The 26122-nt window shown below is 56.2% G+C and overlaps 2 protein-coding genes and 1 long non-coding RNA gene across 5 annotated transcripts in view; 1 reads left to right on the top strand and 2 right to left on the bottom strand.

Annotated features, from left to right (window-relative positions):
- Positions 1-1757, top strand: part of LOC108508303 — a 3162-nt gene extending 1405 nt beyond the window's left edge. Inside the window, exons 2-3 of the long non-coding RNA XR_001878377.1 lie at positions 706-841; positions 1363-1757. This is a non-coding gene — a long non-coding RNA (uncharacterized LOC108508303). The remainder of the gene's footprint in view (positions 1-705; positions 842-1362) is intronic.
- A 4667-nt stretch (positions 1758-6424) lies between these two features.
- LOC108508307 (complexin-3-like) lies at positions 6425-7885 on the bottom strand. The gene is made up of 3 exons (XM_017837000.1): positions 7731-7885; positions 6971-7058; positions 6425-6649 (listed from the first exon to the last, which is right to left on the bottom strand). The coding sequence occupies exons 1-3, from the start codon at positions 7883-7885 to the stop codon at positions 6425-6427; spliced, it is 468 nt and encodes a 155-aa protein (XP_017692489.1).
- Positions 7886-8683: 798 nt separating this feature from the next.
- Positions 8684-24151, bottom strand: MATK (megakaryocyte-associated tyrosine kinase). 3 transcript variants are annotated; one of them, XM_017836988.1, is made up of 14 exons: positions 24089-24151; positions 20541-20573; positions 13269-13325; positions 12946-13059; positions 12678-12793; positions 12115-12334; positions 11074-11167; positions 10908-10973; positions 10657-10756; positions 10486-10570; positions 10235-10308; positions 9936-10131; positions 9482-9568; positions 8684-9370 (listed from the first exon to the last, which is right to left on the bottom strand). In XM_017836988.1, the coding sequence occupies exons 2-14, from the start codon at positions 20571-20573 to the stop codon at positions 9188-9190; spliced, it is 1425 nt and encodes a 474-aa protein (XP_017692477.1). In that variant the 5' UTR covers positions 24089-24151; the 3' UTR covers positions 8684-9187. The 3 variants fall into 3 exon arrangements, with proteins under 3 accessions (XP_017692477.1, XP_017692476.1, XP_017692478.1); XM_017836987.1 differs by lacking the exon at positions 24089-24151 and adding an exon at positions 20716-20918; XM_017836989.1 differs by lacking the exons at positions 20541-20573; positions 24089-24151 and adding an exon at positions 15819-16130.
- Positions 24152-26122: the final 1971 nt, after the last annotated feature.

The following is a 26122-nucleotide window of genomic DNA, read 5'->3' as shown; positions in this document are numbered from 1 at the left end:
GTGTATGTGCAGTCTGTGTGTAGTCTGTGCAGCCTGTGCAGTGTGTGTGTGCAGTGTGTGTGTGCAGTGTGTGTGTGCAGTCTGTGTGCAGCCTGTGCAGTGTGTGCAGTGTGTATGTGCAGTCTGTGTGTAGTCTGTGCAGCCTGTGCAGTGTGTGTGTGCAGTGTGTGTGTGCAGTGTGTGTGTGCAGTCTGTGTGCAGCCTGTGCAGTGTGTGCAGTGTGTATGTGCAGTCTGTGTGTAGTCTGTGCAGCCTGTGCAGCGTGTGCAGTGCAGGTTATTTGCAGTGTGTGTTGCACACCCAGCACGTGCCACACACACACACACACACACACACACACAGGGCCTGGGTGCAGCGCGGGTGGTGCGTGTGCAGTGTGAGTGCAGCACAGCGGGTGTGCCTTTAGAGCCCCCCCCCCGATGCCCCACAGCCCTTCTTGGGGTGTCTGTACCCTGAGGGATCCACCCAGCTCTGGCTCTGGCCCCGCAGTCTCAGGGTGCCCCAGGGGAGCTGCTAATCAGGGTGGGGGTGCTGGCTGCTGCACCCTGGGGTGCCCCAAGGCAGGGCTGAGGGGGTGCTGGGTGGGGCAGGGACCCTGTGGTCACTGTGTGAGTGTTGGGGTGTGTTCTGGGTCAGGGGACACAGGGGGGGATGGGGTGCCCCACTGCCATCCCGCTCTCACTCACCCGCTTCTCATTTGCGCAGCTCCACACCTGCAAGGGAAGGAGAGAGGGGGGTGAGCACCCAGAGCACCCAGAGCACCCAGAGCCCTGCCTGGGGCACAGACCCCCCGAGGGACACAGCACCCCGTCAGAACACCCTGTCTGCCCTTCCCTGCCAGGTCCCATGGGGCAATGGGGGTGGAGCTGGGGCTGGACGGGGGCTGAGAGGAGTTGGGGCAATGGGAATGGGTGAGATGGGCATGGAGGGGATGGGTGAGAGAGTCTGGAGGGGGCTGGGGACAAGAGGGGGCAAAAGGGAGGAGAGAAGAGGTGGGGGATGGTGGGGGGGGACAGGGACAAGGTGCAGGGGTGGAGGTCAGAGCAGGGCTGGGGGCAACCCCATGGTCCCCACATCCCAACCCCATCGGAAAGCAAAGGAGGCCAAAACTCCCCAGGGAGCAGCAAACCCCATCCTGGGAGCAGGAATGAGCCAAGAACAGCAGAATAATGGAGCAGGAGTGACCTGGCAGGGAGGCAGCAGCACCAGACCCTGCGGGGTTGGGGGTGAGGGCTGGACCCCCCACTTCAATCTGCCCTGGCCTGGCCAGGGGCACAGAAGTCCCTGGGTGGGGAAGGGGGTCTCTGACAGAGTCAGACTGGGGGTGTCAGCACCAACCACCCTGTGTTTCTCATCCTCCAGGGACTGGCCTCGGGAGCCCCAGGCCTTCACCACCAGTGTTTTGGGAATCCTACCTGAAAATGGGCCCTGAGCTGGGTCAGGGGGAGCTGCTGGACTGCCAGCTCCCAAAGGACATCCTCCTGCAGCCCCTGTCATGCTGGCAGCAGTTTTTGGGTTTAAGCCCTTAAGATGTAAAACTGTGCTGGGAACCAGAAGGACCCGACGCCTCCAGAGGGTTCTTCCCCCCATCTCCTCAATGCCCCAACCCGTGGTTTTCCTGTGGGGGCTGCCAGCCAGGGGGAGGGGACAGCTGCTGTTACAGACACCCAAAAAGGCAACAGAAACTACATCGAGCCCTGGTTGAAGTGGGTAAAAAACTCACTTCCTCAGTACTGCAAAGCAGCAGAGCATCAGCAAGGACAAGTGGCCTTCCCTGGCAGCAGGGATGCAGAGGACACGGCCCCGGGACAGTCCCAGCTTCCACTGGGACCCCTTTCTTTGCCTTTAGGAGCCCATCTGGGTGCCAGGATTTGGCTCCCTGGGCTCAGGCTGCCTGGGACGGGTGGTGGGAGCGTGGGTGGCTCCTGCCCCTGGCCCCAGGTAAATCGGGGCGAGTGACGCTGACTGGTGCCCGCACCCTCTCCCAAGCCCCCAGGGAAGGGTGCCAGCCCCGTCCCCAACCCCGGGCACACCCTGGGGACACCCCCTCCCTTCCTCAGCATCCTCCCTTGGCGCTTCGTCCCGAATTGGAATAAAACGGCGTTACCTGCTGGGCCCAACTCGGCTTTTCCAGGAGTATTTAACTTTGCCAGTCCCTCCCGGGAACCAAACAAGCGGCTCAACCTCACCAATCTCGCAGCTTTGGCCGCCAAAGTTGCCTCTAGTCTTCTTATTTGTCACAGAACCGCCGTGCTAAGGCTCGGGAGAATCTTTATTTAGTGTTGCAGATGTCACCAAGGCACCGCAGATTGGAAATGAGTCCAAAGGATTAAGACGAGGTTATTAATTGGAGGCCTTCCCCTTTAAGAATGATTGACAGTTACTTTCTGGACAAGTAATTGCTCTAAATGTCCCCCCAGCACGGGTCCGGGGGGGCAGCGGCGGACAAAGCCCCGAACTGCCTTCCCCACTCGGATTGTCTCCCCACAAAGGCGTCCTGCTGGAGTTTGCCGTGTAATCCCCTCATTACGGGCGAGGAGAAAGAATTAGAAACAGGGGGAGCGGAGAAGAAAGGATGGAGGGGGAGGGGGCAGGATTTCCTTGGGCTGCCGAGGCGCTGCCCCAGGGATGGGGTCCGGGGCAGCGCCCCAAGCCCCGGTGGGATGGGGATGATGCCGTGGTGGGTGTCGTCCCCCCCGGCTGGGGAGGGTGAGGCTGGGGGTGGCCCCATGGTGGTGTGGGTGGCCCCACCAGCTCCCAGTGATGCTGCCTGTGGAGCCCTGCCCATATGGGGAGCAGGGATGGGGATGGGTCTGGGGACAGGGATGGGGACGAGTCGTGGGGTCCAGCTGTGAGGACCCAGTGCAGGGACATGGTCTGGGGACCTGCTCTGGGGTCTGGGTGTGGGCCCAGGTGTGGGGACCTGGTGTAGGGACCAGCCATAGGGACCAGGACCCCTGAACAGCCTTGGGGACCTGGTATGGACACCAGGCAGGGGGAACACTCATGGGGACCAGAGCAGGGGACCAGGCAGGGAGAGGGATTGTGGGTGGCAGCCATGGGGGGCAGCCTTGGGGCAGTGCCAGTGGAAGCAGGCGTGGGGATGATTCATGGACACAGGACTGAGTACCATGGGGACACCCTGTGGGGACTGACTGTGGGATGGAGCTATGGGGACCATCCCTGGGGGCTGGCCATGGGCCCTGGCCATGGGGGTGTGGGGGAAAGGCAGCCAGGCTGAGGGCTGATCACCATCTCTCCTCCCCACTCCCACGGCTGCCCCTGGACTCCAACGGATGATGGGAACATCATGGTGGAGGTTCTGGTGTTCCCCAGGGAGGATGTGTTTGGTGCTGCCCAGAACCTCCATCCCGTGGGGCAGATTTTGCCCTTTTCTTTCTTCACTCGCTTTTACTTTCTCCCAAAAACCTCTTCCTGCCACCTGTGACTGCCACGGCCCCCAGTCACGTCTCGTCTTCCTCCCACTCCCTTCCCCTCCCCACCACAGTTCCCCTTTCGGATGGCAAACGTCACTGTGGGGGTTTTGGACCCCAGCACCCTGTGCTGGGTGGCTGCTGGCCCAACACAGGTCCGAACCCTCTCGCTGGGGCTGCTGCTGGCAGGGCCCTGCAGCCCCCTCTGCATCCCAGTTTGGGTCCCAAAGCCACCTCATTGTCCCCCGTTGGGGCTGTGCAGCTTCACCTGCCCCATCTGACACTGCTCTAGGGACGGTGTGACGCTGTCTTTGGGATGCCACTCCCCTGGGGACAGTGTGCCACCGCCCCAGGGACAGGCTGGCACTGCGCCGGGGGCAGCAAGGCCCCATACAAGGAGTCCAGGGGGGCCACGGGGATGGGGTGACACCCCCACACCATACAGAGCTGCCAGGGGGTGCAGGGGACTGCAGGGAGGTGCTGCCTCTGGGGGGGTTTGGGGACATCCCCCAGCTCATGGATGACGTGTGGGGCTGGGGCTGCAAACGGGCGCCTGGACCCCACTGGCCCGGGTGCCCACAGTGGCCACTGTGAGGAGTGCAGGAGCCGTGTCTCCCACACTGGGGCCCTCGTCAGCCTCCCCCAGGGTGCCCCCCAGTCCGGGGGGTGCAGTGGGGTGCCAGGGTGCCGGTTTTGGGGACGGGGGGCTGCCCAGTTGCCCGGCCCCGGCGCTGTGGCCCGCGGTGTTTGCCCTGCCGGCCCCGCGGCCGCCGTAAGGTGTTGGCTTGCCCGGGGGGAGGCAGCAGGCTGATTTGCCAAATGATTATAATTGCCTTTTAGGAGCAGATAGCAAATTGATTTGCTTCCTCGTCCAAGGCCCGTAATCGCTTCATCACTTTAAAATATTAATGCTATACTTCTTTGCTAGTTTCCCAATTACCCTAATTGAAGGCAAATTGGTTAAGAAGGTGCAATGCAGAGTATCAGGGGGTTTAGTTCACTCAAATGACAGTTTTAAACCTCCCTAATCCTATTAGCGCGCAAAGCTGCTAACGCTTAGAGACGCTGCGTCAGCTTACCGGGGCGGTGGGGCCGGAGGCGGGGGTCGGGCCGGGGGGCGACCGGGGGCCACCGGCCTCACGTGACCAGCTCGGCCGGGGATTTATCACTTTTTTAGTTCATTAAGAGGCCTTGGGCAGGCGGGGAGGCAGCAGGGGTGACCCAAAAGGGTGCTGAGCGGGAGGCAGGTGGCAGCGTGGGGAGGGCGGGGGGGCAGGACGATTAGCCAAGGAGACCTGGCGGAGGGTCCTGACCCGAATCCCAGCTGGCGCTGGGAGTCCCCACACAGCCCCACTGGGAGAACTGGGAGAGGGCCGCCCGCCAGGGCAGGATGGGGCCCTGGTGTGGAGCGGAGATGGAGGACTGTGGTGACAGAGTGCGCTGGGGACCTCAGTGCCACCATCCCAGCAGCTGGCACTCGGTGTGGAGCCCAGCCCTGGGGAGTGCAGGGTTGTGGGGTGGGAACAGTGTTGTGCTGGGTACTGCAGCTGCTGCCACCCTGTCAGGGCCCTGGTGGGGGATTGGTGGGGCACCGAGAGCCCCATCCCATGTGATACAGGTGGCTTTGTCCCCAAAGGGAGATTTTAAAAGTTCTGAAGAAAAGCTGGAAGTATCAGCAGTGATGGCAGGGACTGTGGGGACAGCAGGGCCACCAATCATGGGGAGGCTCCCTGGTGCCAGGCCCTGAGGAGCCCATGCCACGCTCCCTGGGATGCTCCAGCAGTCACCAGCCCCTGGACTGGTACCTGGAGGGGTGGGTGCCCAAGGGGAACTGGGCACCTCCCGCATCCAGGGACCTCCTTGCTCCACGTGCTCCATCCAGGGTGGCCCAGCCGGGAGCGTCTCCTGACGGCTCCGTGGCACAGCTCCCACCCCACCTGCGCTGGATTCGGTCTCCCCCTCCCAGCCCGGCCACCAGGGCCGTGGGCAGCCCGGGCAGGGCCGTCCCCGCAGGCCTTTCCGGAGCAGATGGCTGCGGCGTGGGGAGGACGGAGGCGGCTCAGCGCGTCCTTCCTTTCATGCACACACAGCGTGACTCCCGGCGGCTCCGGCTCCGGCGGGAGGTGCCGTTGGGGCCAGCGCTGCCCGTACATTTTACACGGGTTCAGATAGCTTAGTCCTCGGGGACAGGCGACTCAGGAAGATTAGACCTCGCTAAAATAGGCAGGTATTAGTGATCTCAGCAGCCCCCGGCCTTCCGGCACGGCCGGCATTTAAGCCAGTGCTGCTGCCGAGTGGCCAGGAGCGAGTCCCTGGAGCGGCAAGAGGCAGAGGGGCACCCTGGCCCAGCCGAAGGGAACCCCCGCTGCCCGCACCGGCAGGGGATGCTCGAGTGGGGGGGGACAGGCTGACACATCCCCCGGCAGTGCTGCCTGCAAGGGATGCCCCGGGGGGAACTGGGTGCCACTGACTCGTGTGCTCGGGGCTGCGGCAGGAGGTGGGGACGGATCCAAGTGTCCCGGGCTGGCTGGTGGCTCAGGGGACATGGAGCAGCCCTCATGCAGTGCTGTCATCGTGTCATCCCCCCACCCAGGACAGGGCCTGTGCAGGCACAGGATACACCCAGAAGACCAGACTGGTGCCGGAAAATACCACATTTATTGAGCTGAATGGTGTGCAAGGCACCAGGGCTGGTGCTGGGGGTGACAGAGCGTCAGGGACCTGCCCCGTCTGGGGGCTCACACCAGGGGCACCACGGGAGGGGCTTGGTCATCATGGTTTCAGGGGACCCAGGCATCCTGCACCCCAGCACCCACCCAGCGCACTGGGAAAGCAACTGGGAATGGTTTGGGGGAGGAAAACACCCAGCATCTATATTGGGACCCCCACCACCAGGAAACAGCAGCCACAGCCTCAGCACTCCGTGGCTCCCGGGGAGCAGAGGGGGGCAGGGGCTGCCGGTGTCACCCAGCGCAGGGTGGGCAGCGATGCTACATCAGGGAGCACTTCTCCTTCACCTGGTCCACGCCGCCCAGAGCACGGTCCCGCAGCGCCGGCAGTTCCACCTCCCGCAGCTTCGCCAGGAAGGCGAAGGCCCCGGTGCCGCCTTCCTCCTCCTCCTTCTCCTCCTCCTCGCCGCGCACCATCGCGGCCAATTCCTGCGGTAGCTCCACCGCCCCGCCGGCCACGTGCATCTGCGCTTCGTCCCGCTCGTCCTGCAGGGGTGGGACAGGGCGTCGGGAGGGGCCGACCCGCTGCCAACCGGCCGCGGAGCGAGGGACAGGGGACAGGGGACAGGGGACAGCCAGGCCCGGGGTGCTGGGGCCGCTGGAGGATGCCCGGACTGTCCGATGCCAGACTCGGACGCCGGACGGACAGTGGGCGGCGGATGGTCAGAGGGAGACAGTGGCCGTCTGCTGCCCTCTTCAGGAATCCCTCCCATCCCGGGGAGCCCGGCAGCCGCGGGTCTGGGAATGTCCCGGGGTCGGGGGGGAGCTCCCAGGTCCCACTGCAGAGAGAACCACCCAGATTCTCACCTGGGTCAGGTGGTACTTGTCCCGCAGGTGCATCCTCACAGTGGCCCGCTCTGCCTTCCTCTGCGCAAAAGCCTTGTCCCGCTCGATCCTGCAGCCGGTGCCACACGGTCACCCTCAGCCCACTGAGCCCTGCCAGAGCCTTCCAGCACGGCTATGGTCTTCTGGCAGCAGCAGGTGCCACACCATCACCCCCAGCCCACTGAGCCACCCCGCCAGGGCTCCCCCGACACCACCCCAGTCCTGCTGCAGCAGCAGGTCCAGGGCAGGAGGGAGGAAATGGTCTGAGATCCACAGGAGGGTTGCAATGGGGACCTGGGGGCAGGGGCCACATCCTGCCCATCCAGCCCCAGCACAGATGCTCGGTGAAGGTGCCTGTTGCTCCTCCTGCAGCCTCTCAGCTCCCTGGTGCTGAGGCACTGGATCCCCACAGCACTTGGTCCAGGGAAATGGGACCTTAATCCAATCTCGTGCTGCCCCCCACATCCCTTGGCTCCAGGGTGCTGGGCTGACACCAGACACCCACCCAGGGCCACTGACACCTGGGGGCTTCCCTTGTCACCTGTAGTGCACCAAGCCCCTGCCAGCACCCACAGGGACCTCCCGTGCTGTGGGAGAGAGGCACCAAAGGGCACCTGCTCTGCCCTGTCCCTTGCCCTGGCAGCCTCCCCGTCCCTGTCGTGTGCCACCCTGGGGACAACCCATGGCAGGTGGGATCCTGGTCTTGGTGCATAGGGGACCCCAGTGACCTCCCCAGCCTTACTTCTCCTCCAGCAGCTGCCGCTGGTACTCCTCAAACTCCTCGCGGGCCATCCCGTTGGGCAGTGCAGCTGCCTTGTCGTCCCTCGGGGGGCCCTTGGGCAGCTCCTCTTTGCCCCCCTGGAAGCTCTTCAGGGCAGCCGTGAAGAAGGAGGCCATGGTGGGTGGTGGTGACAGCCTGTGCCCCCGGTGCCCACCGGGTTCCTGCACCTGCAAGGTCAGCGGGACCGGCCCCAGGGGCACCGCGGATCAGGGCCGGATTAAGGCATTAGGAGGGGAAGCCACAGCCATCGGGGTGGACAGACCTTCCTGTGCTGCCCGCTGCACCCAGGGGTTCTCGTGGAAGACAGGGGCAGTGTGTGGGGACAGCAGGTGCTGCCTCATCAGGGCGATGAGGAGGTGGAAAGAGCCACTGAGCCCCAGCACACCCTGGGTCTGGGGGGTCCCAGTGGGGGCAGTACCCACAGGGCCAAGTCATGGGAGGAACCTCAGGCCGTGGGCACCCAGAGCCACCCACACAGTGGGGTTGGAGGTGCAAGAAATCAGCACAGAGGAGACACAAGAGGATTAGCTGAAAAAACCCACTCGAGGGTCAAAGCACTGGCAGCAGACGAGGCGGCGACGGGCACACACCCACCCGTGCCCGCGCTAATCCCTGCTCACCCAGACCCGGGATTGCTCGGGAGCCTGCAGGGCCAGGGGCTCCCCACTGCTGGGGACGTGCCCTGTGCCTGCAATCTATACACAAGCAATTCCCATACAGCCTCTGATTAAAATCATAATCCCCTGCCTCGCAGAGCCCTGAGGGGAGAGGGGCTGGACTGCGTGGGGGGCTCTGAGAGCCAGAGCTCCCGGCCCCCCCAAAAGCTTTTTGTTGGGCTTTGCTGGGCCCTGATGAAAGGATAGGCCTAATTTCACCCCAGAGGCTTAAAGATGATGTTGAACTAATTTCTTTGGTTTAATCAAAAAGCCCAAATCCGTGTGGTTTAGCTGGCTGTGCTGGCATCCCCATGCTGGGCCAGGAGGCTGGAGCAGGACTGTGTCAGGGCTGGGGTTTCATCCTCCAGTGAGTGGAGATGTCCAGTCTTGTCTCCCATCCCTGGGATTCGCAGAAGGGACCCCATGTGCAGCAACCACTACTGGGGCTGAGCACAGGGGGTGTGTGGGGCATGGCCCCCATGGGGGCTGCAGTCCCCACCCCGATGGGTCAGGAGAGATTGATCCCACGGGAACCTTCTCTGGGCTGTGTGGTGGGAAGAAGGACTGTGCCAGGGTGGAGGGAGGCTGTTGCCTTGTTGTTGGGTGTCCCAGGGGAGATGAGACCCCTCCCGGCTGCTGCCCCATCTCCACTGGGTGAGTGGCACTACAGGCCACCCCACTCCTGGCCCCCACTGCCATGCCACTCCCAACCCCAGTGGGTCTGGGGGCTTCAGGTCCCGGGCCCCGGTAGCAGGACAGGGGTTAAACGTCCCTCAGGTGCTTCAGCTCCTTTTGCAGCTTCTCTGTGAGTTTCTTGAAGGACGGGCGCTTGCCTGGCTCCATCTCCCAGCAGCTCTTCATCAGGGCATAGACGGTGGGCGGGCAGCCCTCGGGGGGGTCCATGCGGTACCCCTGCTCCAGCAGCTCTGTCACCTCCTTCAGGGTCTGGCAGGATGGAGAAGCTGGCTGGGACCCCCTGCCCTGCCCCGGCCAGGGGACAGTGGGATGTCCCCATCCCATTGGTGCCAGCGGGGTGTCCCCTGGCACAGCACTCACCATCTTGGGGTAAGGTGCCCGTCCGAAGGAGAAGGTTTCCCACAGGAGGATCCCGTAGCTCCACACATCTGACTTGGAGGAGAATTTCTGTGGTGGGAGGAAGGGGGGAGGCTGAGCCCAGCCGGGGGCTGCGCTGGGTCCCCACTGTTTCCCAAGGGCAGGACAGGGGACAGTGCCTGTCCCTTGCCACCCCAGCTCCCCAGGGTGTGACCACCCCCCCCCGTTCCTGTCATCCTGCCAGATCCCACTGGAGCTGCCCCAGTTCCTGCTGCACCCCAGGGCAAGGGCTGGTCAGGACAGAGGCAGAATTCTGGGAGATGCAGAGCTGACCGTGTCAGAAGCCACTGTGAGGCAGGGATGGGTTGGCAGGCGGGGGAAGGAGCAGGGGGGACCTAAGAGGGTGAGATGTCTTGGAAGGACCCTGTGGCCCCCCTTCCTTCCCACTGTTGCTCACGTTGTGTTTCAGGGCCTCTGGCGCCGTCCACTTCACAGGGAGCAACGTGGTGTCCGTGCCCTTGGGGTTGACCTGGGCCAAGCCAAAGTCACTCACTTTGGCCACGTTCTCCTCGGAGATGAGGATGTTGCGGGCAGCCAGGTCCCGGTGCACCAGCTTCTTGGACTCCAGGTAGTCCATGCCCTGAGCCACATCCCTGCCACAGCCGAGTGAGACAGAGCCGTGTCACCGCGTGTCCCCGGGCTTGTCCTGAGGGATGCAGAGCAGTCCCCAGCCCGGAGGGAGGGAGATGGACTTACAGGGCGAAAAGGAGGAGCTGCTGGGTCGGGACGAGTGCCCGGCCCCGCGTGCGCAGGAAGTTCACCAGGTTGCCCTGACAGGGGAGGATAAATGAATAAGGACCAACAGGATGGGGCTGTTGGGAGACTTTACCTCCTGCAGAGGCTGCAGTGCCCAGCATCCATATGACTCAGCCCCTAACCAGGGGTTTTGTCCCCAAATCTGAGCAGTGATGGGTCCCGCTGGCCGAAGAGCAGCCGAGTGCTCTCACCTTGCTCATGAACTCCATGACAATGTAGAGCCCGTTGTGCAGGATCACGCCCAGCAAACACACCAGGTTTCTGTGCTGGACCTTCCTGGAATGGAGAGGATCCGAGTCAAGGGGTTGCCTCGTCCCCAGGCCACGGGGCAGGGCTGGGTCATACAACAATGGGGCTCTCACGTCATGGCAGCCGTTTCAGCGAGGAAGGCCTGGGCGGTCACATCGCACTTGATGTTCTTCACAGCCACCTTCTGCCCCATGTACTCGCCCTGCAGGACATCTGGGAGGGGATGGGGGGTCAGGCTGAGCCCCACACCTGACCTTCTGCACCCCTGGCTGAGCCCCTCATGCCATGGGATGGGGAGGGGTGTCAGGGAGTGCCATCTGGGGAAACTCGCAGCCAGGGACCCTCCAACCCCATCCAAACCTACCTCCAAACTCGCCTTTCCCGATGCAGTCTCCCAGTGTGAGGTGCTTCAGGTTCAGTAACCACCCAGCTGGGCACAGGCACAAGGGCAGGTTAGCAGGGACCACCAGTGGGGCCACGTTGCCTCGTCCCCAAAACTTGGACTATGACCCTCTCCCACCATCCCCTACCTTTGGCCAACTCCTTCTCAGCCGACTTCATCCCTGTTTTCGGTTTGGGCTTCACCAGCTTGGTGCAGATGGCTCCCTGCTCCTTCATGTAGTGCTGCCAAGAGATGAACAGGTGGAGGTGATGCCAGCTCTTACCCTCATGCTCAGGGTGTGAATCCAGGGAACAGCTCTGGGATGGTCCATGGGACCCCACCACCACCACCCTCGAGGGCCCCGAGCCCCTTTGGCTCAGGCAGTGTGGAACACCGTGTTTCTCCCAGCCCTGTGATTTGCAGCCCATGTCTCAGCCCTGCTCCCCCCCTGGGCACAGCCACAGGAGCACCAGGATGGACCACAGGGGATATGGGAAGCTACTGGTGGGGTTGAACCTCCAGTGGGTGCTGCAGCAGCTGAGGGCAGTTTGCAGAAACAAAGGGAGCGGAAGCAGTAGGGTGGGATGGGACAGGATGGCCTCTGCAGTTTCAGAGCATGGCCGGGGCACCTGAGAGGGCAAAGGACCCACTCAAAAGCAGAAGTTGTGTCCAAATGACAAAAACTGAGAGTGCAACCCCCTAGGGAGGAGAAGGGCAGAAGCTCTGAGATAGGGTGAAGATGGACCTCAAGCAAGACCTTGGTGTAGGGGCGAGAGCTCAAGTGACAGCCTGAGAACCTGTGGGGTCAGCAGCTGAGAGGGTAGAGAGACATGTTAAAATGCCTCAAAGTCCACGGGAGGCAGAGGCCACCAGGATCTTCCTGCTGTGTGAAGCACTGAATAAGCAGGAATGGGGGGAATGTGGTCCTTCGTCAGGGGACTGGGGCTGCAGCTGGCATGGCTGGTTTGCAGAGACATCACCTTGGGCATCCTGGATCTGCCCATTGCACCCCAAACCGAGCAGGAACCAGGAGCCTTTGACAGGGATGGAGAATTGCACCAGGCAGCAAAGACCAACGGAAACCAGGCAGAGCAGGACAGCGATCTGCCACAAATCCCTGTGACCCCACGAGGCTCTTGCCCTCATCTGGCACTGGTGGGACCCCCTGCCCAGGGATGGGGAGCCTCACCTCGATCATGTCGATGAGGTTGGAGAAGTACTGCTGGCTGTCGATGCTGAGCGTGTTCCCCTCGTGCACCACGCGGTAGTGGATCACCTCCCTGCCGAAGCTCACGCACAGCACGTAGTCCCCGGGGTGCCGCACAGACTCCCGCACCAGGAACAGCCCGTCCTCGGGGGGCTGCAGCTCCTGCACCGCCTCCACCCCCGAGATCTTCCCGTGGAACCAGCTGAGGGAAGGGCCGTTGGGGAGGGGGCTGTGCCACGGGGCTCTCCCCAGGGCCAGCAGCGAGACAGAGACAGCAGAGCCCCTGCCAAGGCTATGCAGACCCCACTGCATGAAACCCCTCTCCATGACGTCCATCCAGGATGGGTGGGCACAACTAGGGGTCTTTAAAGCCAGGTACTGGCCCCAGCAAATCCCTCCATTGCCAGAGCATGACTGCGGGCTGCTCTGCCCCCAGCTGCCCCCCCAAAAACCTGGATGGGGGGAAACATGCTGGACTCATCTGCTGTTGCAGCTCCCGGGGGCTCAGCTGGGCCCCCCAGACCCGCTCCCCCAGCTGTACTCACGGCATGAGGCTGAGTTTGGGGTCCACGCGGATGGCACCGCGCTCCCGCAGTGCGCTGGCCGCCAGCAGCCCCTCCTGCCCTGTCTCGTTGTGTCTGGCGTGGTACCAGCCTTTGCCCTGGGGGAGAGAGGGTCTCAGAGCAAGGGAAGGAAGGGGGGATCCCACTGGAAGCGGGGGACTGGCTCTGGCAGCTCAGCTGATGGCACTGTGGTCCCATTCCTGCCATGCCCTCCCAGGACAGTGTGTCCCCGAGCACCCATCGGTCTCACCTCCACGGCCTCGATGATGGTGACCACATCTCCCTTGTGGAAGGCGAGCTCCCGGGGCTTGGGCTTGGTGTGGTCATGCTTGGTGACACACTGGGTCCCGGGGGGCCAGTGCTTCTGCAAAGGGACGGCAGTGTCAGCAGGGACAGCGAGAGCTGGACCCCTCTGCCTCCCACAGCCACCAGGGCCAGCCCCAAGGACCATCTGAAACCCTGGCTGAGGACCAGGGGCACTGGGCACTGGTCCTCCTGACCCCACGGTCCTGGGGGCAGATGTCACCCCGATGTCAGCAGGAACTGCTGGTGCCCACGCGCAGCCCCACTCACCCCAGGCATGGCCAACCGTCCGCGCATCAGGGACTCCCCGTCCTCTCCTGCCGCCACCTGCAGAAGAAACCAGAGGGCTGTGGAGGGATGGGGCTGAGCTGGCCCATCCCAGGCCACCACCGCTGCCCCACAGGCTCCTGTGGCCAGTGCAGCCCCCGTCTGTCACACAGCCCTGCACCACGGGGTGCAGGAAAGGCTCAGAGCAGGCTGCAAACCCTGCCCGTGCCAGCTGTGTCCCAGGGACACTCCTGTCCCACACACAGGAGGGAGCAGGACCCAGCTCTCCTGCTCTCTGCTACTGGCACGACAGGAGCCCAGCACTGCAGCTGTGGGAGAAGCAATGCAGTTTTAGCAGGAACTTGCTCTTTCACCTCCTCTTTCAGGGCCTCCAAGTCATCAGGGCCATGAGAGGGGCCGGCTGTGACCCTGCAGATGTGGGATGCAGCAGGCTTGTGTGGGGGCTGCCCTCCACAGCGGGGACACTGACAGGCCAGGCTGGGCTCAGGTGGCACTGTCACACCCACTGACTGTGGGAGGATTGCACAAGGTCCCTGTGTTCCCCTTACTACCAGCTGGTCATGCTGGGGTGCATGTGACAGCTCTGCAATTCAAAATTGTGGGTCTTCTCCTCCTGGAGTCTGTCATTGCAGTGTCACCTCCTTGGGAGGATCACAGACTCCCAGAATGGTTTGGGTTAGAAGGGACCTTAAAGCTCATCTTGTTTCCAAACACCCTGCCATGGGCAGGGACACCTTCCACTAGCCCAGGTTGCTCCAAGCCCCATCCAACCTGAACAATTCCAGGGATGGGGCAGCCACAGTTGCTCTGGGCAACCTGTGCCAGGGCCTCCCCACCCTCACAGCCAAGAATTTCTTCCTGATATCCCATCTAACCCTGCTCTCTGGCAGTGGGAAGTCATTCACTCCAGGCCTTTGTCCCCAGTCCCTCTCCAGCTCTCCTGGAGCCCCTTTAGGCCCTGCAAGGGGCTCTCAGGTCTCCCTGGAGCCTTCTCTTCTCCAGGTGAACCCCCCCAGCTCTCCCAGCCTGGCTCCAGAGCAGAGGAGCTCCAGCCCTTGGAGCATCTCTGTGGCCTCCTCTGGACTCGCTCCAGCAGCTCCACAACCTCTTGATGTTGGTGCCTGGAGGCAGCTCTGCAGGTGGGGTCTCGCCTGAGTGGGGCAGAGGGTCAGAATCCCCCCTCACCTGCTGCCCACGCTGTGAGATGAGCTCCTCGGAGCAGAGATGACTTTTCTCTGTTCCTCTTATGGAGGGTGAATCATGGTCACCCCTCTGCATCACCAGTGGTGAACTCATCCCTGTGACAATGTGGCTCTGAGGTCTGTCTGACTGACTGTGCCAGTCCCTACCCACAACAACAACACAGGGGCAATTGCAGCTGCTACAGGTTAATATTAGAAGGCAGCAGTTCTGACTGTACCAGAAGCCACCATCAGCCAGCACTGCCACCCCCTCACCCTGCAGCCCCCCCATGGCACACGTATCATCTTGGTGAAGTCAGGGGTGTGAAGGCTCCATGCCTTGCTCCCCAGCAGGCACAGCCAAAGGCTGACGTGACTGGGTGCAGCTCAGCTCACTTCCAGGAGGGTGAGGACCCTACAGGCACAGAGGTTCAGAACAGGGGCCTCTCTATACCCCTCACCATGGTACACCCTGCTCCAGAGGGACCTGCTGGCTGAGCCAGGAGGGCTGATGGCAGCTCTGACAGTTGGTCCTTCATTTCCTGCTTGTCCAGCACAGAAATTTCTGGTGAAAAGCAGTAACTGTTTGCTCAGTCTTGCCCCTGTGTGCAGACAGGGGCTTGGGGTGCTGGACACACACCACACATGGACACTGCAGCTGGCAGAGCCTGGAGACCAGCCAGTGCCTCACCCAGGCACCGGCAGGGACAGCAGTGAATCACCTCCCTCCTGGTGACACTTGTCCTAAAGCAGCTGTATGTGCCTGGAGGTCTTTGATTGATGAGGTTCCCATCACTGGAATAAGTGGTCCCACAAGCTGGGGGTGTGGGCAGAAAGCCTGGGAGAAGATATTTGCTCCCTTCTGTGTTTGGGGGCCGTTCTGTACTTCTATTAATCGGTTAACCTGAGCATTTGCAAAGAGGATAAGATGCACAGAAACGTGGTGGGGTTTGGTGGAGCTGTCCTGACCCTGAACTGGAGAGCTCAGGCTTGTTTTCAGTGCACAGAGTCCCTGGCTGAGAAGCTGCCAGACCCGACAGCACCGTGACAGGAGGGGACACCACGCTGAGAGGCTGCACCTCTGCCCTGCCCCACATGGGAACCAGACACGCTGTGCACCCCCCTCTGAAGCAGGCACCACGGAGCTGTTTCACAAACACCCGGCTGCCCCCAGTGCCACTCGGACAAAGGACAGGTACAGCTCCTCTGCTGGAAAACGGGTGGCACTGGGCATTTCCCCACTGCCCACCACGCCCTTAACACTCAACACTGCACCCTCCCCTCCCTGCTGACAGAGGGGACACAAGGACGTGTCACCTGCTCTCGGCACCTCTCAGACCCTCGTTCTTACCTCTCAGCAGTGGCCATGTGGGGCCACGGGGCAGCAATGTCTGGGGTAGCTCACAGCTAAGCCTGGAGTTGGATTGCTGAACTGCTGGAGGGTAGATCCTCTTTCCTACGGAGGGCCAAGCTCTGCGTTCAAGGGCAGTTCTCAGAAAGAGCCGCTGCCCAATTTCCTGATTTCTCTGCTGGGGAGGCAGCGGAGCAGCGTCACAGCGGCCCTAGCGCCGCCCGTGCCCTCAGACCTCCATCACAGATGACTCATTATTTGACAACACTTAGAGCAACCTTCTGCCCTTTGAGAGCACATGCACACACCCCTGCTGGAAGGGAGCTGGAGCTCTCCAGATCCTGTCCCCTGCGGCACCGGGTGGCACTCACAGAGCTCACGATCCCCTCTGCACACAGGGACAGTCGCTCTCACCACTGGTGGCTTGGCCAGAGCAGCGACCACGGAGTGGGTGCCCACGGTGGCTGAGACTCAGGAGAGGAAGAGCTGGGACCAGGGATTCCCAAGTCTAATCCTGTCTCAGCATGGACTTCTGTGAGCCCCAGGGGGGGCTGATCCAAGAGCAGGGCCATCCCTCTCTGTTCCACAGAAGGTGATAACTCAGATGCATCTCAGGCTGGGATGGGCAGTGGCAGAGAGACCTTTAACTGAGCTCCACTGCCAAAGGGCAGCAGCTTATCTGTGCCCTCCAGCATCCGCAGCCGCCTCCACAGCTCATCATCCCAGCCAGAAAACCAGACACCACTTCTGCACTGATGTTCAGCATTTCCGGTATTCTGAGCAAGATGGTGAAAAAGAAGAAACACCAGACTTCATCCAGGGGTCCTGGGGTTTTTTTGGGGTGTATTTTTTTGTTTTGTTTTTAATACAATGGTGTTTAAGCCTCCAGAAAACACTGTGGCAACTCAAGGGCAAGGCAGTGTAGAAGAAAACTAATCCAAACTAGTCAGTGCTTTCAGCTTCATACTTTTCCATCTACAAACAACTTGCCCAAGCAAGTTGACACCAGTCTGTCCACAGGATTCTTGGGACAGGTTTCCCCAGGAGCACTCCTTGCATTATCCCCTGTATTTCTAGGGATGGATCCTTAGGTACTTGGTCTGTTTAGGCTGGAGAATAAACACACAAGTTCCCCCTTACGGCCCTGCTGCACTCACAGGGTCTGTGCAGGAATCCCTGTGACAAACGTTTCCTACTTCAGGGTTTTGCCACATCCGGTTGTTGTCACAGACGTGACCACGGGCCAGAGAACTTGGCATCACACAGATGGAACAACCTGCTCAGACATAATAAATGGGCTTTCCCTGTCCTGCTGCGTGGCCAGCAGAGATTCCCACTCGCTTCTGTGCGAGCTGGCATTCTGGGATTCTGTGATGCTGTAAAACAATGGATCCCTGTAATCACCTACGGAAGCGCTGAAATGCATCCCTCTGCAAATACATATTTTTGTATGGCTCACGACCTTCATCCCAGAACATTTAAAGAGAACCTGCTTAACACCCCCCAGAAATGTACTTAAAGAAGAAACAGCTTCATTTGACAATAGACAACACAGAAATAATGTTCTTCAGTAAGTTCTAAAAAGCCGCTCAAAATATTCCAAAAAGCCTCAAGGAATGCAAAGAGGGATTTGAAAATGAACTTTAAAGGAAGAATCCCAGAATCCCAGAACGGTTTGGATTGGAAGAGATCTTAAAGATTATCTTGTTTCCAACCTCCTCTGCCATGGGCAGGGACACCTTCCACTAGAACAGGTTACTCCAAGCCCTGTCCAACCTGGCCTTGGACACTTCCAGGGATGGGGCAGCCACAGCTGATCTGGGCAACCTGTGCCAGGGCCTCCCCACCCTCACAGGGAAAAATTTCTCCTCAGTCTCCCATCTAACCCTGCCCTGTGTCAGTGGGAAGCCATTCCCTGTGTCCTGTCCCTCCAGGCCCTTGTTTGAAGTCGCTCTCCAGCTCTCCTGGGGGCACTGGAAGGGGCTCGAAGGTGTCCCCAGAGCCTTCTCTTCTCCAGGCTGAACACCCCCAGCTCTCCCAGCCTTCAACAGACACACAGAGCTGAAACCTGTGGCAATTCCCTCACTGACTGGCAGCGTCACACACAACAACCAAAGTGTTCTGCTCTGCTTCTCTCCTCTGCACTCTTTTTCCAGGTACTCGTGGCAGCACCAAAGCCACGTTACAGCCGGTCCTTCACACATTTGCTTGGTCAACTTTGCTCAAAAACACCAAAAAGGAAGTGGCTCCCTTTCTAAGTACACACTGCCCATCACTGCTCCCAAACAGCACCCCCAAACACAGGATCCCTGCTCCACAGGGTGGGGGGTAAACCCCAAACCCATACAACAAAATGGGGCAGTTTCAGGCACTTCAGGCCAGGCCAGAAATCTAAAATTATAAAGAAAATGTATAAGGAACACACATGATACTGAGGGGAGGGATTTATTTCTTTTTTTTTCTTTAATACATCTGTCTACCTGTTTTGCTGTGGAAAGAGTTTCTTCTGGAGCAAGGAGTGGGAGGGGAAGGAGACATAACAGAAGGAAAGGAACTGTTGCTACAGGCAACTTGACTCTTACACAACGGTGCAATTTCTGTAGTGATTATGGAATCACAGAATCTCAGAACTGCTGAGGTTGGAAAAGACCTCCAAGATCATCAAGCCCAACCATCAGCCCAGCACCACCACCGTGTTCACCTCTAACCCCTGTCCCCAAGTGCCACATCCACACAATGTCTGAACACTGCCAGGGATGGTGACTCCACCACTGCCCTGGGCAGCCAGTGCCAATGCCTGACAACCCTTTCTGTGAAGAAATTTGCCCTAATATCCAACTTAAACCTCCCCTGGCATCACTTGAGGCCATTCCCTCTTGCCTTGTCACTTGTTACCCGGGGGGACAGGCTGAGCCACACCTGGTTCCACCCTCCTAAATTGTACAATTTTGGAAAATTATAGCACAATAAAACTACCTACAGTGCACTATTTTAAGGACAAGTTATTTTAAATGTGAGATATCAGACCAAGCCAGGACCTCTTTATAGGATAAATTAGAATCATATGAACATTATTTCGTACACACAGTGTCATTATTAGGCAGCACCTTCTTTTTTGTCCTTTTTTCCACATCCTTCACCCTCTGCTCTTCTACCTGTCTCTCGTCTCTTTTTATTGTGTGTATTGGAAGATCCCAAGTCCCCTGTTTATGTTTCATCTGTTTATTTGTTTGTTTTTCTCTAAGACAGCACTTTTCACACATGCCAGGAGAAGGAGGAGATAAAATGGTAACAACCTGACTGAAATGAAGGCAGCTTTATGAAGGGAACATACAGAAATCTGCAGTTCCTCCCACACACACTATGGAAGGTGGCATTTAAAATTATTTAGAATATCATCACCACCACTACACCATACACAGAAATTAAGCTTATATTGCAAACCTTCACCTAAAGCTAAGGTAGCCAGCTCCTTGGAAAATACAAAATCAAGAATTTGGTGTTCAAGTTGAAGCCTTCATAATCAGCCTTCTGCCCTGAGCCACAGAGGTTTCAGGCAAGACTGGTTACAGCAATTTTAATTTATTCTCATACTGGGTTCTCTTTCATCATATTTAACTCGAGTAACTGTAGGATTTTGATCTTTGCTTATTCAGTATTGATCAAGAAAGTCAATGCTCTCATTGCAGAGTCAGGCAAACTGTAGCTGTTAATGAGAAAGAAGTAATTATGTGTAAATGACCTTTCTTACTGCATATCAAACCAGGAGTGACTGAGCAAACAGGCTGGGAAAGAACTTGAGTCATGCACTGCACAATTTTATGTGCTACAATAAGTTCTGTGGCTTTCCACATAGGCAATAAAAAATGGGACAGAGGAGTCAAAGGCACAGAGAAACAAGGAGCATTTCATTTATAGACAATGGGACTCTCAGTCAGTGGGATACTCCCACCTCGTGTTGTCTCTGTGATGGGAGAACCAAATTAACCAGGTCCCTTCTGTCCGGGGGGTTGGGATGGATCTCAGGGAAAGGTTCTTCCCCCACAGGGTGCTGGGGCACTGCCCAGGCTCCCCAGGGCAGTGGGCACGGCCCCAAGGCTGCCAGAGCTCCAGGAGCGTTTGGACAACGCTCTGAGGGACAGGGTGGGATTGCTGGGGTGTCTGGGCAGGGACAGGGGATGGACTGGATGATCCCTGTGGGATCCTTCCAGCTCGGGGTTTTATATGATTCTAATCTTCACTCACTTTGATGAATCTCTTTATTTAAATCTGAGCAACATCAACTCAATTGCTGGTGTTACTAATGATAGAAATATAACAATAAATAAAATGCAAACAACATCTCTCAGTAGATTAAAAGCATTAATTGCAGAATTGCACTGCTGGGAACATTCACCAAACTGGTATTAACTGCCCTTCTCTACCTGGGCGTGGGCTGTGACATCATTTCATTAAAGATTCACAGAATCCCAGAATGGTTTGGGTTGGGAGGGTCCTTAAAGCTCACCTCATCCCACCCCCTGCCATGGGCAGGGACACCTTCCACTAGCCCAGGTGGCTCCAAGCCCCATCCAACCTGGCCTTGGACACTTCCAGGGATGGGGCAGCCACAGCTTCTCTGGGCAACCTGTGCCAGGGCCTCCCCAGCCTCCCAGGGGAGAATTTCTCCTTCTATAGTAAAGAGTTCCTGGCAACTCACAGTCTCTAAAGCATTCAACTTACCTTCCTAACAGGGATCTTGCAGTCCAGGTTCATCTGACAATGCAAAAGATGAGAAAGAAAATGCATCACAAAAATAAATATATTGCAGTCGGGTTTTTAACAGCAAACAACAGCAGGCGAAGAATTAAAAATAAAGTTTAAAAACCATTTAAGTAATTCTGGAATCTTGCTTTACCTGAAGTAAGAAAATGTGACAAGCTGATCGAGCTTAGATCATTAGAGCCTCCAGAATGAGCCCACAGTTATAGCATCTGAGACTTCCCTGAAAAGCTTTTCTATAAATAACGACTGTGAGTGTTCCGAAAAGCAATTTGTGAGCTTCATAGAAGTCAAGTGGGAGTGCCTGGGGCTGGAAATACAGCTCTGACAAATCCACAGAATCTCAGAATCCCAGAATGGTTTAGGTTGGAAGGGACCTTAAAAGATCATTTCGTTCCACCCCCTGCCACGGGCAGGGACACCTTCCACTATCTCACATTGCTCCAAGCCCCATCCAACCTGGTCTTGGAGACTTCCAGGGATGGGGCAGCCACAGATTCTCTGGGAAACCTGTGCCAGGGCCTCCCCACCCTCACAGGGAAGAATTTCTTCCCAATGTCCCATCTAACCCTGCCCTGTGTCAGTGGGAAGCCATTCCCCCTTGCCCTGTCCCTCCATCCCTTGTCCCAAGTCCCTCTCCAGCTCTCCTGGAGGCACTGGAAGAGGCTCGAAGGTCCCCTCGGATTCTTCTTTTAAAGCCTTGTCTACAAAAAGTCCCATTGTCTCTGGAGTGTCATGTTAGAAGTGAAAAACCAAACAAACCTGCTCTACCTTTAACCAAATCTCGCTGCTTCTCTGCACATTTGCCCATCCTTGGGATTCTGCCTTGGGGTTTGCAGCACTTTGAAATTAATCTCTAGATTGCCTTCTCACAAGTTGTCAGACCACCAGGAATGTACCCACTTCTGGGGTAATTTTTATCCCATAAATAGTCAGGTACAAAATTATCTTTGCTCTTTTACCATCAAAACAGACACACACCCCCAAGAAAACAACCCTGTGACCTGCTCTTGGTGGCAGAGCTTCCTGGGGGTGAACGCCAAATGAATGAGTTCAGAGCTTCTTTCTAAAAACGTGAAAGACCTCAGACAACTGAGCACACACAGGGGTTTGCAGCTGCCGGGTAATCTCCTTAAGGGCAGTAATCATACCAGAAATGTCCCCTCACAAGCACACAAAGAGCTGAATGTATCACCTCTGTCATTTAGACTGAGTCTTCGGGGGATGTTTCTGTTGTTCGCTGGCATTTTCCCACCACTCACCTGCTGCACTTTGATGGCAGGAGGAGAAGTTTATTCCCTATCTCCTGTCACTTTTGTTGTTGTTGTTGTTGTTGTAGGATTCTGGCACTACTCTCTGAATACTAAACACAAACCCTTTGCAGCTGCACTCAGAGCTTACAGTCGGATATTTTACCCGTCACCGTTTCCAGTGTGGAACAGGTCGTTCAGGATAACTACCCACGGCAGCAACAGCAGGGATTTCTCACCAGAATGTACTTTCTCAAGGTGCATGTCCTTATTCCTCACAAATGTTGGGTAATGTCCCTCAGCTATTTCCAAAGCTCCCACCCACGTTACACCGCGAGTTAAGACAGGAAGGAAACACAACAGCCACTGAAGCTGCAAAGGGGTCTAGAGGGAGGCAATTGAAAACCCTGCAGAGAGATTTAACTGGGACACAAGTCACTCACAAAGAGTGGCCAGGTTTGTCACCACGATGGACATGTCTGAATTTTAAAGCTCATGGGGAGCAGCAATCATCTGGCAAATAAATTCCTACAGCAGGTCTTTTTTTTGAGTCCATAGTGCACTCAGGCATGTTCCCTTCAAGATTATCACCCCTTCCTGGTACAAGTCAATCACCTGCCTGTGTTATCACGGGCGTTTTCCAGGCATAAATAATACTTGCACTTGGTTTTTTTCTTCTTTTTATCTGCTTTTGCTCGTAGTGAGAATGGGAAGAACAAAATCTGATTTCACTGGAAATGCTTTACCTGAACATGTAATTTAAATTTCAAATCTTCATGTACAATTTCATAACTGAAAGCAAAGTAACATTCTCAGGAATTCACTAAGTAATAGCAATGGAAATAATCTCAATGCCTTCATTGCCTGTCACAGCATTGAAAACAGTATTTACCCACAGGAAAAAAAAGCCTGACTAATACAAATCCCTGCATGCAAGCCTGTAAGTGTGTATTTGAAAAATCAGAGCAAGGTAATTATGCAGGAAATAAACCAGCATGGAGTAAGTTCAACAACTAGATCAAGTATGTAGAAAACATAATGTTGCAAAAAAGTTAAAAATCCTGATGATTATGTCTGAAATCAAAAGCCTCCCACAGCAATTTATCTGCAAGGAAAGTGTCAACCTCTCCCACACAGTCATGTCAAACAGGCTCTTTACCCAGCAGCCCTCCAGGTATATTTTCAGAGACAGTTGTAGCTCTGCTTCTGGTTTTGTCACCTTCTCGCCACAAGTTTGCTGCTTCTTTCCTCTATTTGAGCAGTCTGTGAATGAAGAACACTGGCTCAGTAGCCCAATTCTTTACTATTTAGAAAGACATCCTTAATAGAATTTAAGTTAAAAATCCTTCATACTACTGTCAGCTGCTTGTCACCATGAAATCTTCCCCCATTTGTTCTATTCCTTGACATTAGAGCAATTATTGGAGCAGCTGGCAGCAGTGGATTAAAATTATTACTGACATTTGCATCTCGAACAAAACACTGAAGCAATGCCTTTGCTAAAAGCTTTGCTTTGTTAAGCAAAAGCTTCTGCCTGAGCTTCTGTCTGGTGCTCAGCCTGCCTCAGTGTCCAACAGGGAATGCTAAAAAGGCCTGGCAAAGTTGGGATCTCTGCAAAGATTGGGGGGGAGTGTGTTCACCTGGAGGAGAGAAGGCTCCAGGGAGACCTGAGAGCCCCTTCCAGGGCCTAAAGGGGCTCCAGGAGAGCTGGAGAGGGACTGGGGACAAGGGATGGAGGGACAGGACAGAGGGAATGGCTTCCCAGTGCCAGAGGGCAGGGTGAGATGGGATATTGGGAAGAAATTCTTCCCTGTGAGGGTGGGGAGGCCCTGGCACAGGTTGCCCAGAGCAGCTGTGGCTGCCCCTGGATCCCTGGGAGTGTCCAAGGCCAGGTTGGACGGGGCTTGGATCAACCTGGGCTAGTGGAAGGTGTCCCTGCCCATGGCACAGGATGGAACTGGATGGGCTTTAAGGTCCCTTCCAACCCAAACCATTCTGAGATTCCAAGTTTTTCCAATGGTAAGACGTCTTTCAAAACAAAAGGCAATTCAAGACTCTCCTAGAATCTTTGTGCTCTGCAAATACAAAGTTAACTGTGGATATTTCTTTGATTATAGTTATATCAACTACAAAGCTGTAGTTAGGCCTGAAAGATTTTAAGCTTCTTATGACAAACTGACACGAACATCCCTATGATGGCACACACCAGATGCCTTCAATATTCCAGAACGTTTCTGAAGAGGTTATAGCTCACACTACCTCCTCCTCTCCACCTTCATCTCTTCTCTCTGAGCAGTTCTCGGAATTCAGCTTCTGAACTTCTATTGAAACCACATTTCCAGGCTCAACAAACTGCAAAGAACTGCAGTGTAATTTCAAATGCATGGCTGGTCCCACAGACAAAACAGACTTGCTGAAGTCCCTCTGAGAGCAAGGAGTAAGTACTGACACCTTGACATAAATACTCTGGTATAAAAGCAGACATTGGAAAAAACTCCAGTAAAGACAACTCTGAATGACCACACAGTGATCTCTTGGAAGTTCATAATCTTCTTCCCAGGCCACACAAAAAAATTCACAATTCTTGTGTTCAGATATTTTCAAAGCCATAACTTAGAGAAGACCTGAAGTACAATGTCCAAAGATGAGTGAACACTTGCACAATAACCTTTTAGAGACATTGACTTGGACAGTCAAAACAAATTGTGAAATAATTTTCAGAAATATTTTAACAAACACGCCTGAGGTTTGATTCTGCTCTGTTTAGGTTGTCGGGTTTTTCTGAAGTGATAAAGTTATTTCCTTGTTAACTGTAACATCACTTCAACGTGAGTTTTGAGAAAAATGTGAGAGAAAACCTTTGTGAAATGGTTTCACAATGGTTTAGATGACAGCTTCAGGGGAGGAACATTTGGCAAAGCTGAACACCACACTCAGATCACACCAGGTTATCTCCAGAGCTCGTTCACTGCAGTGAACTGACTTGCAGCACATACTTCTCTCAGAGTTTTTATTTCAGAAATGTTTCTGAAAGATCTTCTCCTTGCTGTCCACCCTTCTAGAAGATAAACAAGCTCTGTGGTGTTTGTAACACTTCGGACCTGTCCCGCCTTCCGACAGCTCCCCGGATACGTCGCGTGTGCAGCTGCTCCAGTGCAGAGCCCTCACAGAGCCCACACTGAGGCTGGTTTGCATCCTGCAGGGCTCCTGTTTCCTCCGTTTCCTGTCTGCTGAACAACGTCTTTCTTGTCGGGCTTTTGTCACTCTAAGTGCTCCTGGTACGTCTGCAATCAAACAGGGCAACATATTCATCTCCCTTTCAATGAAGGCACTGTTTTTCTATTAAAACCCTAAACGTCCTTTGAAAATAAACGCAAAATTTCCTGAAACACTCAGATTAAAACCAAAAAAAACACACCCTTTGGAGCCACACTCAAACCTGCAGTGTATAAAGAGCTCACAAGCACTAACAGTTTGATGAATTTCTCCCTCACTGCCTTGCACTGCTGGTGTCCCCAGAGCAGGGCTCTGTCACCTCGTGTGCAAGAGCCAATCCACACACCGAGTCGAGCTACTGCATTTTATCACCCTTCTGCAGAACAGGGTGCCAGGCCCCTCACACAGCTGGCACACCTGGGAAATGAGCACAGGCTTGTTACAAAAAGGTAACACAGAAAAATGACACAGAAACAGGGGGCTGGGCACTCGTGCTTCTATCACATAATTCCTAACGTGCATGTGGTGTCTTGATCCAGTTTGTTACACTCTCTTTTACACAAAATTTCCCTGGAGGTGTATTTTTTAGCATTATAATAAACTGAGGTAACTTGAGGTTATATTTTTATCGTATCATCTACCACCAAGTTATTTTTTAACCTTCTACTCAATTACAGTTTCTACATGAATCTGTTTGAACAATTGTCAACAAAATAGGGAGTTCTGGTGTTCTGTTCCTGGGGGCTCTCCATTGCATTCTGTTCCTGAGGGGTCCTCACTGCTCCATTCTCTCCCCCCCAGTTCTCATGGTTTCAAGTCGCTGTGAACATTTTGTGAACTTTTTAACTTCATCTCACATCACTGCTGCAAGCACACACAGAACCTGCTCATTTCAGGCTTCTTGTACAGCCAGTCCAGTCTTGGCTGCAAGGGTTACATATGGCATGAAGCTGTGCCAGGGGGGTTGGGATGGATCTCAGGGAAAGGTTCTTCCCCCACAGGGTGCTGGGGCACTGCCCAGGCTCCCCAGGGCAGTGGGCACGGCCCCAAGGCTGCCAGAGCTCAGGGAGCATTTGG

This window comes from Lepidothrix coronata, unplaced genomic scaffold (assembly GCF_001604755.1).
Source record: "Lepidothrix coronata isolate B3197 unplaced genomic scaffold, Lepidothrix_coronata-1.0 Scaffold290, whole genome shotgun sequence".
Classification (NCBI taxonomy): Eukaryota; Metazoa; Chordata; class Aves; order Passeriformes; family Pipridae; genus Lepidothrix; species Lepidothrix coronata.
This window is presented reverse-complemented; position numbering and strand designations above follow the sequence as displayed.

Bases quoted from the DNA above. Each gene is read 5' to 3' on its own strand.
- LOC108508307 (XM_017837000.1), bottom strand. From the start codon at position 7,885: ATGGCCTCCTTCTTCACGGCTGCCCTGAAGAGCTTCCAGGGGGGCAAA. The intron at 7,059-7,730 runs GTAAGGCTGGGG...CACCGGCTGCAG, and splicing joins CGGCAGCTGCTGGAGGAGAA to GATCGAGCGGGACAAGGCTT. The intron at 6,650-6,970 runs GTGAGAATCTGG...CCACCCCTGCAG, and splicing joins ACAAGTACCACCTGACCCAG to GACGAGCGGGACGAAGCGCA.
- MATK (XM_017836988.1), bottom strand. From the start codon at position 20,573: ATGAACCTGGACTGCAAGATCCCTGTTAGGAAG. The intron at 12,794-12,945 runs GTGAGACCGATG...TCTCTCCCCCAG, and splicing joins CCATCATCGAGGCCGTGGAG to GGCAAAGGCTGGTACCACGC. The intron at 10,757-10,907 runs GTAGGTTTGGAT...ATCCCCTCCCAG, and splicing joins CGGGAAAGGCGAGTTTGGAG to ATGTCCTGCAGGGCGAGTAC.